General features: G+C 36.9%; 1 protein-coding gene across 11 annotated transcripts in view; it reads left to right on the top strand.

The window, feature by feature from the left end:
* Positions 1–16202, top strand: part of DLG2 (discs large MAGUK scaffold protein 2) — a 1864788-nt gene that overhangs the window by 1575112 nt on the left and 273474 nt on the right. For all 11 annotated transcript variants that reach the window (XM_087433531.1, XM_087433533.1, XM_087433536.1 and 8 more), the window contains one exon: positions 207–309. In XM_087433531.1, the coding sequence (XP_087289657.1) occupies positions 207–309 (103 nt within the window). The remainder of the gene's footprint in view (positions 1–206; positions 310–16202) is intronic.

Here is a 16202-nt window from a genome sequence, read left to right as displayed (position 1 = left end):
GAAATTTCATGTGTCTGCTAACTAAAAGTTATCAAAAACGTGAAACTTGCTAAGTTAACACTCAAATGCCTGGGTAGGGCATGAGGAGTTTTTTGAGGCAGGTGACATAATCTTAGACAGCCTCTCAGTTTGGGGAAACTTTCTTCTGTCTTTCAGAATAATATGCATTATGAAACACCAAAATTCTCTGGCTTCTTCTCTTTCAGGTGAATGGCATTGACCTCCGTGGAGCATCCCATGAACAGGCTGCTGCCGCGCTGAAGGGGGCTGGACAGACGGTGACGATTATAGCACAATACCAACCTGAAGGTTAGTGAGAACTCAAACTGATAATGTTCTGATGTGTTTCTGTGTGATGTGTACCCGCATTTCTGATCTCTTGTATTAACCAGTCACCACCAACAATGGTTTTTAAAACTACCTATCGTGAAAAATCGATGCTTCATGTTCAGAGAACAGGAGGCTTTGTTACCCTTAATCTTCCAAGGAAAACATCAGACAGGAAGACCTGTTTGAAATATAAATTCAAATAAATAACAACTAGCATCAACTTTATTTCATTTCTATTCTTAGCTGGTACACACTTTTGGTCAGCAATGGGTGCTATAAAAACAATTAAGATTTAGGAACAAGGGGAGAGAGTTCATCTACAGAAATAGACCATGATCAATAGACTATATTCTTTCCTTGTGGCATTAACTCTTATTAACACTAGCATGGTTTTGGGTTGTCTTTGATGTGGATTTTTTTTCGCCTTTTCTGCTACACTATCCCTTGTTTGGAACACATCACTGTAAACCCTGAGACTTGGTGAGATATCCTAAATTGGATTAGCCAACTGAGACTCGATGAGATGTCCTAAACTGGATTAGCCATACTCTGCTCTTTGGTTTGTTTCAACATCTGTTTCCATGATCAGAATGAGGCTCCATGAGACAACTGGGATGTTACCTGTTGTGTGGTTGATTTCTTAGCAAATTTGTGTATAGATTGCTTCTTTGTTAATGAAATATAGTTAAGCACACAACTATGGGCTAGACTTTGTACAAAAAACAGAGGAATATGGTTTCTGTCTTCAAGAAATGTAGTTAATTGCTTTTGGTCCACATGGCTAGCAGAGAGGAATATTAAACAGCTAAACATGAAAGTACAAGAAGCCATCAAGGGAGAGCCTCTGTGTGTGTGGGTATAAAGAGCTTCTTTGAACCTTTCAAATGATTCTTTCTTAATGTCAGTTAGTCTATTGTTGTTTGGAAGACTGAGGTTTATATCTTACCTGTGACATCTTAGAGTTTACCATTAATGGTGGCCAACCACTTGCTTTACGTGAGAATAAAGAGAACATTGTAGCACATGTATTTTGGTATGTTACTTTTACTTTGCCTGACTTTAAAATTAGAATTTGTACTTAAATAATTAAAAAAAAAAAGGTATTAAATGCTTTCTCCTATTCGCCTAGGCCAGATATGGCCAGAGAGCTGGAGAAGAGGGCATGTGTGATTTTCAAAGATGGATGATGACAACACCAAGGGAACATGTTCTTCCCAGACAGTTTTGAGAAATCTTTACACTTCTTAAAAATTAGTAGACATGTCTTCTAAAAGAAATACATGGCTCCAAAAATATCCATTGTAAAACAAAAAACGAAAAAAGATCTGGGTTAGCACAATTTAATGACAAATTCTACTTCCTATAGAGTAAGAACTTTTTCATGGAATTCTTCCATTTTCTTGATAGCTGTTTTCTTTTGGTTTCACATTCTATGCTCTGCACCATAACCTGGCACATGACATAAATATCCCTGGCTGTTTTCCCATTTCTGAAAAATTTTATCTCAAACAATTCCGTAGACTAATACAATGGTGAGAACTATAGTTACACCAATTAGAAGCTCTTGATGGTGAAGATAGCCATTCAAATAACCTTAAACAGAATAATTTCAAGCTTTAAAGGTTACAATAAAGGACAAGTATGTCCCAGTTCTATCAGCATAAATCTTTTTCTTATGCTTCCTCACAACTTTGTTTCCTTTAAGCAATATACTTAATTTGGCAACTATGTTATATTTTATCAAGATGCTTATTCAAAGCTAGTCTTATAAATCATACAAATCAATTTTTAAAGTGCTTCTAAAGAAACTTGCAAATAACAACAAGCTTATTTCAAAATGCCAAAGTACGGATCAGATTCACAGAATGACTTCCCTATTTTAATAGTCTAACTGTATCCTAATTTGTCACAGCTTTAAATCAGTTGGAAATGTGGTAATGCACATCAAGCAATCGTTTTTTCCCCCTTTGCAAATTTAATGTGTAACTGAGCCTCAATTTAACTATTATTTGAAATGTAAAACCAGTTGGGTTGTTGTTTAGGTCATTTAGGGACTTTTAAATTATACAACATCTTTAGAAAATAATGAACAATTTACCTTTAAAGTAACTAGTGAAAAGAAGAATATGTGGTGAAATTCCATTAGGAAATTCTCACTAAGTCCTCTTCATTTGCACCAGTATTGTGAGGTGTCCATGCTAAGACAAATTTTATTTACATGTCTTTTGGTATGGTCAAGAACCTTCCAGTAAATCAGTTTTTTAGTTACTTTCAAATGCTGTTATCAGGAATATTCTACATTCCTTACTCAGTATTACTAGATAGTCAGAAAATTTGATCTTTATTCCCATCCCAAGTCTTTGTCTTTAAGGAATTTTTTATCTCATCGAGGAGATAGGACTTAGATACATTTAATAGAGATCAGTTCCTGATGATACAGGACCAAAATTGTATGGTAATGGCATAATCTCTAAGAATTATGGAACATCAGAGAAGGAATAAACCTGCAGGAGCTGGAGCAGTGCAAGAGTACTTCATGGAAATGGGGGAGTGGAACCAGACCTTGAAAAATGAGTGGGATTTCTATTCTGGAGAGGAGGGAGAAAGAATTTTTTGCTAAACTGCATAGGATTGTGAGCTCCGTGTGTGCAGGCACAAAATCTATGTTTTGTTCACTGACAAATCTGTCTTCAGCATTGTACATATAATTGGTATTTTTAAAGAGTTGCTAAACTAATGAATAAAAGTTTACCATTCTTCAGTACCTGAGTTTCTACTTGAAGGTAATTGAAGATGAAAGAGATTTATTTTTACTACTGGCACTTTTTCGTTTCTGCTTCAAAGCAGAAAATAAGTGCTAAACAAGTGTGTATAAAACCATTTCCAACTGTGTTTTTCATAGTACTTAACACACTTTTTGAAATAATTATAAGTAATTTATAATTATCATAATATAGCAATAAATGTCTTCCTTGGCAAGTTTCACTGTGCAACATAAAGCCAAAGTTGTTATACTCACTTCTGCTTAAAATGAGCTTGGCCCCAGTCATCTGAATTACTCTATCCATCATCGATCTTGTTTAATGTATAGTTCTAGGTGGTGGAATTGAAGCCAAATTTGAAGAGTCACATACAAATAATGTTTCTTTCTGGTAGTGTGATTATGATTCATTTTTACCATCTTTTTAAATCCAATTTGTATCACGTTTACTTTGAAATTAACATATATTCCATTAATAATAGGAAGAAAATAAAAAACTACTTCACAAAAAGGAAACATAGTGCCCTCCCCCCACATACACCCCTGCATATATACTGTACCCTTTTTCTTACCCTTCCCAGCCATCTTCCCCATTGCTTTCAGAATTATCATTCTACAAGATATGACCCCATTGTGCCTGTGCACACACTCCTGGCCCTTCACAATATGGTCCCAGCCAACCTCCATGCCCCCTTCTCCCTCACTCCACCACCACCCACCAGCATCATCTTTTTTTACCCTCCCACTGCTTTGCAGGCTGCTCCCTGCTCCTACATTTGATCCTGAATGGTCATGTTTCTGGGCCTTTGCTCATGTGGGTTCTTCTACCTGGAGTTCCCTTTTCTCCCTTTCTGTGAGGATTCCTACTCATCTTGGGGGCCCTCAGATGTCAATTCCACTATAAGGCTATCTTTAGTCTGCTAAGTCAATGTTGATTGATTCTTTCTCTGAGCTCTCCAGACCTGTATTCAGACATCTGGTGTGTCCCTTATCCTGATTTGCACATTTCTCCACTCAAATAAGCTTCCAGAGGGCAAAGACCCTCTAGATCTCCTATGTTAATTTGCTCAATATGAATTTGACTATGTTTTATTAAAGAGTTATCGAATGAGTCTGTCCTTGTTTTAGAAATGCAATATTATATCTTCAGTGTTGGCAAATATTAATAGAAGTGCTTAAGAAATATTTGCTGAATGAATATTGAATGAATGGCCTGGGGTTTTGATATTAGATGCAGAAATGGTAAATGAATCCCTAGATTGGACATTTGGTGTTGGTGCAGTTTTTAGATGGTGCCTTTTGTTTTTTGTTACAAAACCTTTAGCCACCCTAGTGAATACGCTCCCTTTCTCCTGTATTGCAGAAAATCTACAGCTGTTACTCTATATTATAGCACAAAGAAAAGATGATTAAAGCTCTAACATTTTTTAAAGTTCTTAAACTCAACTTTAACATCATTGATAACAAAAAAGGCATTGATTACAACCTAGTTATACATTTGTCAAAAGGGTCTAACGCAGCATTTCTCTGGGTCAGATTGGGGCAAATCTTTACAGCATTTGTTGCCTTCTCACTAATATTATAATACCTATATTTAGTGTGAGATTACTGACTGCAGTTGAAATAATAAACCACTAGAGATTCACTAGGAGAACCAAGTGAACAATACAAATTGTTGGATAAAGCACCAAGTGGAGACAATTGCCAAGCTGTCCCTATGAAAGCCACCAATATCCTCTTGCCTTTAATCTGACTAACCCTCAGGGCACTGTTAGGGACACTGCAAGGGCTTCAGAAGGGCCCGCAAGTAGGAAAGAGGAAGTCCAGGGGGTTCCCCATCAGCTCAGAAAGCAGGGACTTAAGTAGACAGTGGGGGGGCCTGATTTCCTGCACCTTTTATTCTTTACCAGAATACTTGAGCTCCTAAAAGAAAAGCCCAAAGGACAGAGTTGATTGTTGCCTGGAGACTCATAAGTGTGGTCTGGTTTATGGAATTGTGGCAGAGTGACCATATGGTTCATTTATACATTCATTCACTTAATAGATATTTTTTACTGAACACTTACTATGCCTCAGTCAATGTTCTAGGGAAATGATGAAGCAGTGAATCAAAAAAATATAACATTTTATAAAATGTTAAATAAACATAACATTTGTCAGATGGTAATTAAGCAGTATGAATAAAAATGAAGAAGGGTAAAGGTGATAGTGATGGAGAACTATATGGTGGGTAGGGAAGGCCTTGCCAGTAAGGTTATATTTCAACAGAGACCTAAAAGATCTGAGAGGGTAAGCCATGCAAAAAGCTAGGGGAAGAAATGAATTATTCTAGACTCTTGGTCTACCAAGTGTGGTCCATGAACTAGCAGCATAAATATTAACTGAGAGCTTGTTGGAAATGCACAACATTGAGCCCCAACCCAAGCCTGCTAAGTCAGAATTTGCATTTTATCAAGATCCACAGGTTATTTGTATGTATGTTAAAGTTTGAGAAGCACTGCTCTAGAATACTTAGGGACCCTGCAAAAGTTGTCATTTGTCACTATTGGGGGGACTCCCTCTACCTGGAGTACTGGGCAAAGTCACATGAAGCTGCATCACCGGGTTTGATTTCTGGCATGTGTCACTCAAGGATTGGTCATGCCTCGGTGGTTTTCCTAGGGACAGGTCAGGCTGCAGGGGATCTAAGAAGTTCATGTGTCATTCACCTCTACTTTGCCTATCCCTTCCCTCTAAATACAGATTTTCGATCAAATTCATAAATCTGGCTAGAACTCCTCAGCTAGTGAGACAATGAACCTATTAAGGCTTCATCCTCTTTCATTATGCCTCTTCTTCAGGTGAGTCAAGAAGCAGTGAGTTGGGATGAGGTAAGACTGAACTCCATGCTGATGGATGGCCCTATGAACCAAAAGAAAGTCATTAAGGCATCACTATAAAATTTCTTTGAGTAACTTACTATATTTTAAAGCAGAAGTTCACTTAAATAATCTTCTTTACTCCTTTTAAATTGTGAAGGTAATTCAGAAAGAAAAGTATATATTCTTTTTAGCATACAGTTAAACTCTGATCTTATTCATAGTAACCACTCTAAATTAAGTCACCGAGCTTAAACCAGAGCTGGACACCCTGATGCATTTCTCTAGAGGGTCAAAGATATGTTGAAAACTTGAAATGAAAATGTAATTTACCCTCTGAGGAATATAGACACCTTCTATACTTGAAGCTTCTCAGAAATGAGAGTATGTACAACATCCAAGAAGTTTACTTATAATGCAAGCTATAATTCTTTCTTTAATCAATGTCTACATAAGCTTATGCATATGAATGAGCAGCTGTGACATGTTGAAACATTTTCTCAGTGCAAATAACTGTATCTTAAATGCCCAGGCAGGATTCGTAAAGTCCAGCTGTGAGTCTTGGTCAGAAATTGCATCAGCATCATCAGGGAACATTTAAGATAAGCTCTGGAAAGGAAAGTACTGTGCAAGACTCTGAACTGGGAAGAGAAGACCAGTTCTAGTGCCAACTCTAACTCTAGCTGTGTGACTTTGTGGTAGTTATTCATTTTTATGAGTCTCAGTTTTCTCACCTATTAAAAAAGGTGAGGATGGGTAAGATGTTATCAGAATAATCCTCCAGTTGTTAAATTCCAGATATAAAAAAAAAGACCCCTGCCCTCAGGTAGTGCAAAGGCATAAACTCCATTACTTGAAAGTTTTGTCACTAACGTAACATCTTTTTTCTCTGCAATTTTTGCATTCTTTAAAAGGAAATGAATGCACAATCTAGTTAACTTGATGCATTCTGTGTAGTTTAACTAGAATCATTGAGAAATAAAAATTAAGAGTTGGAAGAATCCTTAAAGATCATCTTGTCCAGCTTCCTCGTTTCACAGCCAGGGGAACAGAAGCTCGGTCAGCATGCGGATAGGAAAGCAGTTCAATATCTTAAAAGTCGTCATAGCTACTGAAGCTGAAGCTAGCTGAGCAGCTAGTAAATTCCTTATTCTTCTAATTTGCTGTAGTAGCTCGTGATGGCAGATGGCTTAAAGAACCCAAAGAATCTAGTCCAATGAGATTATTATGATCAAATAAGCACAAAGGGGTTTTAAAAAATTCTCATAGAGTCTCAGGGCTTTCTCAGGTACACAACCTCACTTTCATTTCTAGCTTGTTCCTATTGATAATTGCTGTTGTTCATGTATCACAGTTAAATGATGTATATAAGAGAGCTTTAAAAGTGTAAACAATTATTGTGAGTTAAAAAAATAACCACCGATCTGGGAATTTTGATAGTTCAATAAATACTTCAAATATATTATGATTTTCCTCTTTCCCATACTAACTTCTCCCTACAGCACCCCTCATCCATCCATCCATCCATCCATCCATCCATCCACTCATCCATCCGTCTATTCAACATCAATCAGTTCATTCTTAGTGATAGTCTGTATTGCCACATATCAGACTTCTCCAAATATGTTGCATTAAATCTGGTTTAATTAATCTGGTTGGCATATTCTAATTATCAAAATATTAGGAAGGAAATGTAAATAAAACTTCACATAACTCTAGAATTTTTATTACTTAGCCGTGTCTTTCTCCATAACTCTCTCACATATATATACATTCCACTAACAGATACTGCCTCCTCCTACAACTAGAAATCTCCCAAGATATCCCCTCACTCAATGTGTCCTTTTTCTAGACTTCTCCTGGTTGTGTTTGTTTCCTTTCTAACCTCCATCTAAAACATAGCACTACAGAATATGACCAAAAAAATGATTCCTGCAAATAGGGTCTGCAGATTCATGGGAGGTTCTCTCCAGATGCTTTAATGATTGATGATGCTTCATCCCTCTCTCCATGCCCAGACTCTAGTTAGGACCTAGAGAAATGTAATGAGGACAAAGAGAAGTATCATTTCCTGACTCTCAGAATACTGTCTTGACCTCATTGTCTATCCTGGGAATACAACATCTCAAACTCATATCAAAGTGGTTAAAAATATTTACCAAGTTGATTACAGGGCATGCCTCCTCTCGCTGTATCATCTCTGTTACCATCCCCATAGTTCTTATTCCATAATTAAATATAGTGATGTTTGAGCATCTCATCTTGTGATTTTATATTATTTTGGTGTCTCTTGGCATCTAGTGACATAAAGCACTCACTCGTTAATACTGAAAGAGACTAAATAAATCCCTGTGCTAGAGACATTTTGACACAACCAAGATCTCTTAGATCCATACTTGTCGTTAGAAACACCCAGATCAAATATGTGGAAATAAAGGGTTCTAATCCTACTCTTTACTATACAAGTATTACAAAATGAACACAAATCCTCCTTAAACAACTCTTTCATTTGATATGGAACTTCAAGGTGTTAGAGAACCGTAAAGAAATATTCTACAAACAGAAGAGGAATATAAACCAATACCTTCTAACTTAAGTCCATATTCTGGGTGCCCAGTCTACTTTACCCTAACATGTGTTTGAATATCCACCTATTTAAGCCAATCCTCAAATTTAAGAATGAATAATGAGGCATCTTTCTTCTCCTTTCCTTGACTATGCAGCCAATGTTTTATCGACCATGCCAAAACCACATCAGTTTTCTGAACATTGATTCCCTTGTTTTTCTATTAAGATGGTTAGAGAAATTATTTTTAAGGCTCTTTCCAGGTGACATTCTGTGAAATTTAGTTTACTGTGTCTTTTAATTAAAACTTTTTACCAAAGAACAATAATTACAAGCAGGTTCTTTCTAAATGTTCTCTTTTTATTCCACACATTTTAAAACATGGAAATTCCATTTTCAGCTATGGGAAGGGGAAAGATCTATATCTGTGGAAATTGCTCTCTCTGTGTCCAATAGAATTTGAACCCTCCAATAATGGTTTTAAGTTTAATTCAAGTAGAAGCATTTATTGATTATTGGGGCTTTCAAGATTAACAATTTATTGTACACCGTCTCTTTGTTTATAGATCCATTGTAGCCTAAATCTTATCAGTTTAATAAATTACATTGTAATTACCAAGCTTGGAAATAGATTTATTGAGGCTGAAAGGAAGTATATGAAAAAAAATCAATTTCAGGAAATCAGGGGTACAGAAAGCTGAAATAGCAGTGATGTCTTGAATTCTCAGAATCACAAGTAATTTTAGGATGGAAAAGCTAAGCCTAGGAAATATAAAGTATACATCTTAAATGTGCTTTATAGATTTCTAATCCCAATAGGATTCCTGGTAGACTCATTGATTAAGTCCATAAAAGGCAAAAGTATCCAAATTGCACTTTGGTTCAAGATAATCTTCTCTTATTCCCCCTCTCAATTTCTTCATATTCCATTCCTACTGCGAATGGTAATTTACTTTCTTGATAAAGAGTTGCTGACACATTACAAAAATTAAGTAATGGCAGAACAAAAATTCATTCATTCAGTCTTCAATCAGCAAATACTTATTAAATGCTTTCAATGAGTGACACGCTGCCCTGGACATTGGAGATAGAATAGACATGGCCCTTTCCCTAATGTACCTACAGTCAGCCAAGTAAAATCACACTAGTTAATTATGCAAGCTAAGGTGAGTGCTCTAGAAAGAGAAAAGAATTGGACCTAGACTCTTAGAGTCTAGAAACTTAGGCACACTAACCCGGACCAAACCAAAAGAAACAAAAACTCTGACCTAGATAGAGGGTCAAGAAGATATCACAAGGAAATAATATTTCGTTTAATCTGAAGGGTAAGTAGGCATTAATTTGTCAAAGCAGAGCAGAAGAAGGAGTTGTAAGGAAGAAGAGGGAAAGATGTGTGAAGTTGCCTATGGAGGAGGGAGGATGGTGCAACGGAGGGACTGAAAGCAACCGGGAGAAAGTGGGAGAAACACTGCGCATACGATGATGAAAGAGGGAGGCAGAGGCAGGTGGAGCAGGACTGTGTTAAGTATTTGGTTCTTTCTCCTGAAAGCAACAGTGTTGAAAAGTTTTAAGCCAGAAGCTGACAGAATCAGGTTTGCTTTTCAAAAACATGGATCTGGCTGCTGAATAGAGAATAGGCCAGAGAGCTGAAAGGGTTTGGGGAAAACCAGTTGAAAGGCACTCATCCAGGTGAGAGATGGTGGTGATTGGATCAGAGTAGTGGCAGAAATGTGGACAGAAGTAGACAGAATGGTGGCGGGGCAGGGGGAAGTAGGTGATAAAACCAATAGACCTATATATTGGCTTATTAAAATACATACATTCATCCATTTCATTAAAATATGGCAAAGTATTATTGACTAGTTACAAGACAAATAAATCCCTCAGGGAAAAGCATATTTTATTCATCTTTATGTCCCTAGTCCCTAGCACAGCACCTAGCTCATAGCAGGCATTTGATAAATGTAAACCAACTGAAAAAATAAATGAATGGGACTGAATGAATAAATGTATCCATTTTACAGGAACTCTCTCTCCACTTTTTAAATTTTAACTAAAGCAGAACAAAATATAGATGAGAAAAAGAAAGATGGAGAGAGAAAGAAAGATGGGTGCAAGAAAAAGAATAATTAAAACTAGACTGTATGGAGCACTCACTATATGCCTGATGACATTCTAAAATCTCTGCATATGTTCACTCATTTAAACTTCTCCAAAATCTATGACATAGGTTCTGTTGCCTTGCCCATTTGCTCATTTACAAATGAGGAAACTGAGTCTCAGACAGCATTAGGTGATTTTCCCAAGGTCAGGCAACTAACCAGTAGAATAAAACCAGAATTTAGTCTCAAACAGAAAGACTCCAGAACAACCACTGCACTAGACTACTTCTCATAGAAGAAAGGAAAAGGAACCAGATTCATGGGGTGATAAAAGTGTTAGAGAGAAAAATAGGAAGGGATGGAGAGGATGTGAAGAATCCAAAGAAGGAAAGATGCCAAATATCCAGAGAAAGAAAGGAGAGAGGTATAGAAGAGACAAAAATGAGTCGGATGGGGAAATAGGCTAGACAGAACTAGCGGACGGGCAGATTGGAGAGTCTAGTAATCAGATGTGATTGAGAATGGAGACAGACAATACTGGCTTGGAGTAGGCCCTGGGCCGGGGAGCAGATCCAGGCTAGGAGGGTGTGTTCTCTTCTTTTTTAATTTGTGGATGTTGTTGTTCTTTTCAGGATATAGGAGTTTGGGGCCTGCAGTTCAGCTCTGAGAATAGTTGTGGCCCCAATCTGGCATAAAGGCAGGCAGAGGACACACCACTTACTGTCTGTGAGGCCTCAAGTGAATGACAATCTCTCTAAGCCTGAAATTCTTCACCTATAACATAGAGATGAAGGTATTTACCTTCCAAAGTTGCTGAAAGAATTGGAGAAAATGGATGTAGAATGTCTGGAATGTAGTAGGCGGTCCATGAATGATGGCTAGTGTTACAACCCTCAACAACAGGCTTGTTTGAGTAAACACTGTGTTCCCCTAGACTCTAAACAGAGCTTCACACTGTGCTGAGAACTACTCCTGAGAAGGTCAAAGAGCTTCACAGAGTTTGGGAAGCCTTAGTGGTTAAGAGTTCTTACTGTGAAATCAGATAGATGTGGTTCAGATTCCAACTCAACACACCATTAACAACTGTGTTAGTTTGGATAAAGTACTTCACCTCTCAGAATATCCTTCTTTATCTGTAAAATGGGGATTCACGCCTATCTCACAGGACAGTTTTGGGGATGAAATGAATCAATGCATGTAAAATGCTAAGCACAGTTCCTGACAAGTAGCACATCTTCAATAAGTGATAGCTATTATTATTATGGGAATTATCAGAAACACCAGAAAGCCTATAATGTGGTTATTATGTGGACAGAGAGAGGCAGACCCAGAAAAGGAAAGGAACTTGTGAAAGCCCTTGGGAGACTGTGGTTATAGGTTTTTGAGGGATTTCTTCAGGTAAAAAAATGATGTGGAAATAACTCCTTGTGTGGGAGTGTCAAATAAACTGCTCTCCGAAGAGTCCTGGGGTCCAGTGAAGGAATTGCAGGAACAGGGTGTGGAGGAGCATGAGAAGAGACAACTTTGGTCCTGGCCTCAATCCCACTCCATCCAGACCAGGCTTTATTTGTTTTTCATGTTTGGTCTTGGATACGTGAAGCAAGGATTCTGCCACCAAAAAAAATTTTTAAGCTGTTTTAGTGGAAGGCAAGAAAAGCTGTTCAATTAAGGTGTGTGTGGGGTTAGGATCGAAAAAATCTCTAAGCTCAGTTAATTTTCCACTAGAATGTAAACCCCGTGAGACCATCAAGTTTTGTCTGATTTGAGCACTGCTGTGTCTTCAAGGCCCAGACCAGTGCCTGACACACAGTAGGTGCTCAATAAATATTTGTAGAATGAATGAATGAGTTAAACAGATGTTATGCCTTGCAGTTTCTCTTGAACTGTAAGTGGCAGAGCAAATTCATCCTCACTGAAATACCTATTAGGAATAATGTTAGTTAGCTTGAGCTCCCAAACATTGATTTTGCATGCAAAAAAAACAGTCCAGGGCCGACCCCGTGGCGTAGCGGTTAAGTGCGTGCGCTCCGCTGCTGGCGGCCCAGGTTCGGATCCCGGGCGCGCACAGATGCATCGCTTGTCAGGCCACGCTGTGGCGGCGTCCCACATAAAGTGGAGGAAGATGGGCACGGGTGTTAGCTCAGGGCCAGTCTTCCTCAGCAAAAAGAGGAGGATTGGCATGGATATTAGGTCAGGGCTGATCTTCCTCACACACAAAAAAAGAAAAAAACAGTCCATCTATGAGAGTAGATTATGTGGTCCCAAGATTGATTCTGGCATCGCTGCTGACCAGGCTGCCAAAGATAAAGACACTCTCAGTTTTACTTTTATTGTTTAGTGTATGAAAGCCAAAAGTTAAGCAAACTAATAGACATTTTTCCCAATGAACCTAATAATGGCTTTGTGTATTTTTGTAAGTCTTGGAAACATTAAATAAAATATTAACTAGCACACATTTAAGACTTTGCGGTTTCTCATCGGATTTACAGAACAACCACTCCAAGAGGTGACTAGACGGGTAGTATTATCATCATTCTAATTCATAGTTAGAATGAATGATATGTTCAAGATGAAAGTGAAGCTTAGTGAAGTTAAGTGACTTGCCCAAGGTCACTAGGATGTGCTGAGAGCTGAGCTTGATGCCAGATCCTCTGATTCTACTTCTTGTGCTTCATACTTTTCTTCAAATATTCTTCAGCATCATACTGTTTTGTATTTCTTTTATCCAAATAAGAATAGTTGAATCAATCTAGAATTATCAGGCTTTCCATAGGTTTGCTAAGTAAACATATTTTGAGAAAACTTATGTTTGTTTAGTGGATGAATGTTTGATGGCATATCACTTCATTTTTTTGTAGTAATATAATTATGTCGGTTCAAAAATCAAAATAATATTAAAAGTTGTACACTGAGAAGTCTCATTTCCACTTCATCTCCCTTGACCTCACTTCCCCTTGCCCTTAAAGACAGCTATTTAATTAATGAGTAACTTATTTAAATAAAAACTGAAACTAGAGAAATATAGGTAAATCTTATTTGCAGTATTTTAAAAAAGAAAATAATGCTTAATAGGAGGAGGCTTAATAGCCTGGAGAGTTAAGGAATAAAAAATTGTTATTTCTTAATTCAGTTACTATTTACATCCGCTCCTCATACCTTAAGATATTTTTGCAAATCAGAAATAATTTTATAAATATTAGATTTTCTTTCAATGTGATTATAATGATACCCAATGTGCTGTGTAAATTGCCAAGGGATCACAAGTTCCAAAAGAAACCTTCATGCAATTGTTCTTCATTAACTAGTATGGTTTTTTCCTAGAAAAATTTGGAACACTTAATATCCTTTAAAGAGGTCACTGGAGCCTAAAGCGATCTGAAGAAATTAAGGTTAAACCCACCCCATTCCCTTGGAAATATGTGCAAGAGTTACCTAGTTTCATACAATAGACATCTTCATATAAAGATATTTAATAATCTGTCTTTATTATGTGATAGTGAATACATAAATTCTTCTTTGTTTAAGGTCACTCAGAAGATGCTTTTTAAATGATGGATTTTCTTAATGATGTAAATAATCACACCCTATTTTATCCATATTTTTAATATTTTTATTTCCTTTTAAATATTCAATTTCTTAAAAATATGTGTCATTCATTGTGGGAGATCTTTCCAGGAAGCAAAAGGAGGAATGTTAGACTTTTAGAGATAATTCCCAGATTTTATGACTTAGCAATGAGCAGCAAAAACACAAAATTTTAAAAGAAGCACAACTATCTATAAAATTGCAGACAAATAGTTGCTTTGGGTAACTATTAGTGAGACGTAAAGAAAGCAGAGTGTCTACACAATCATTATCAAAACACAGCTGATATGGTCCAGAGAAATGAAGATATAAAGATTGTTGTGAGTGGGGAGGAGGGCAGGGAGGACATGCAGAAAAAACTGCTGAGGAAAATCAAATGTTTTCAACTTGGATAGTTCTATTTACAGTTAAGAACATATTTTTCCCTCCTTTTAGTAGATTTAAGAGAAAATATTTTCAAGGGTCTTATGATAAATGAATATTTAATCTTCTTAATTGGAAGCAAAGAAAGTAGATTTTCTTGTTCATCTTTTATTTGATCATTTTGTGGTTATTGATGATATTGAAATATTAAGTATACATTATTGTAATTTTTTTCTCTGAGCTGTCAAATGTCTCTTACAATTTGTGTTTTCTCATTGCAATTCTATATCTTTGTATTTCCTAATTATAAACCAAAAAAAATAAAAATTTACAGAGAGCCCAAGACTATAGAACAAGCAGTAAAAATGATACAAATATAATATCTGAATATAAAATATAATCTACTTTATTTTATAAAATGAGAGCTGGGCTTTAGAATAAAATTTAAATGCACTTATCAAGCATTATATGCCAGGCACAGTTTTCTTAGGTATTTTTCATCTAAATACATGTATCTAAATGTATGGCTCCTCTCACTTCCCCAGCTATACGTCTCCTTGCACTTTATACTATAATGGCACTAAATTGCTTATCATTTGCCTAACAGGCCTTGATGTTTCATCCTCTATGACTTGACAATTATTACTCTGTCTGCTCAGAATTCTCTTCTTCACTTGTCTGCTTGACAAACCCTTTTTCTTTCAAAGAACAAGTTACAGATCGTCTCCTTTAGGAAGACTTCCTGGACGCACCACTCCATCCCCAGTAGAGTAGCACTGCTTGTCTGTGCTGCCTCACTATCTTGTATTGTTGTGTCTTTACCTCAGTCTTGCAATTTGTGTAAACAAACGTCAGATCTTTACACAGACTATGAACTTCATGGGGGAAGAGAGTGACCATAGTAGGTAGTCAATAAATGTTTGATGAATGACTCGATCAATCAATCAATGAAGATGTGACTGCTGGTGATTTTAAGTCTAAGCATCTCGAATATGCGTTGGACCATGTGGAGAAGCTGGTGCTGGCTCTAAAGATAATAAAAATAAATGGTGAACAGTTGGGTGGAGGCAAAAGAGAGCTTCTGCTTTATACTACCATGAATTGTCCACATACTAAGGAATGAACTAGGTTCAAGGACTCAATAAATCACAAATATACGTGGAGAGAGTAGGTAACAACTAATAATAATAATTGTTACCACTGTGCCTAGTATGTGTAAATATTTATATATGTTATGCCATTTAATCCTCACAAACACTGCAACATTATTACCCCCATTTTGCAGGTGAGGGAATAAAATCTTAGAGAAGTTATATAATTAAGGGACAGAAGCAAAATTCCAACAGTGGTCTCCCTGACTCGAATGCCCATTTGCAACATGTCTGCAAGAGGGGCCAACAGTCAGATCTCAACTACCACCCTCCATGTCCTCACCGATTCCCTACTTCTTTAGAAAGGAAAGAAATCCATGGTTACACAACTAGTATAGGCCAAGTTCGTAGATTTGATAGCACTGTCTCTTCAAAGCCTCATTAAATGTGTTATATGCATAATCTTAGAACCTATGGAGCTACATTGTACTGCTAAGCCCTGGCGCTTGAGAACTTGCGTTCGCTGTAAGAAAGCACTTTTCTTAA

The sequence above is a fragment of the Ceratotherium simum genome, chromosome 7 (genome assembly GCF_057802395.1).
Source record: "Ceratotherium simum simum isolate JZ-2026a chromosome 7, ASM5780239v1, whole genome shotgun sequence".
Classification (NCBI taxonomy): Eukaryota; Metazoa; Chordata; class Mammalia; order Perissodactyla; family Rhinocerotidae; genus Ceratotherium; species Ceratotherium simum.
This window is presented reverse-complemented; position numbering and strand designations above follow the sequence as displayed.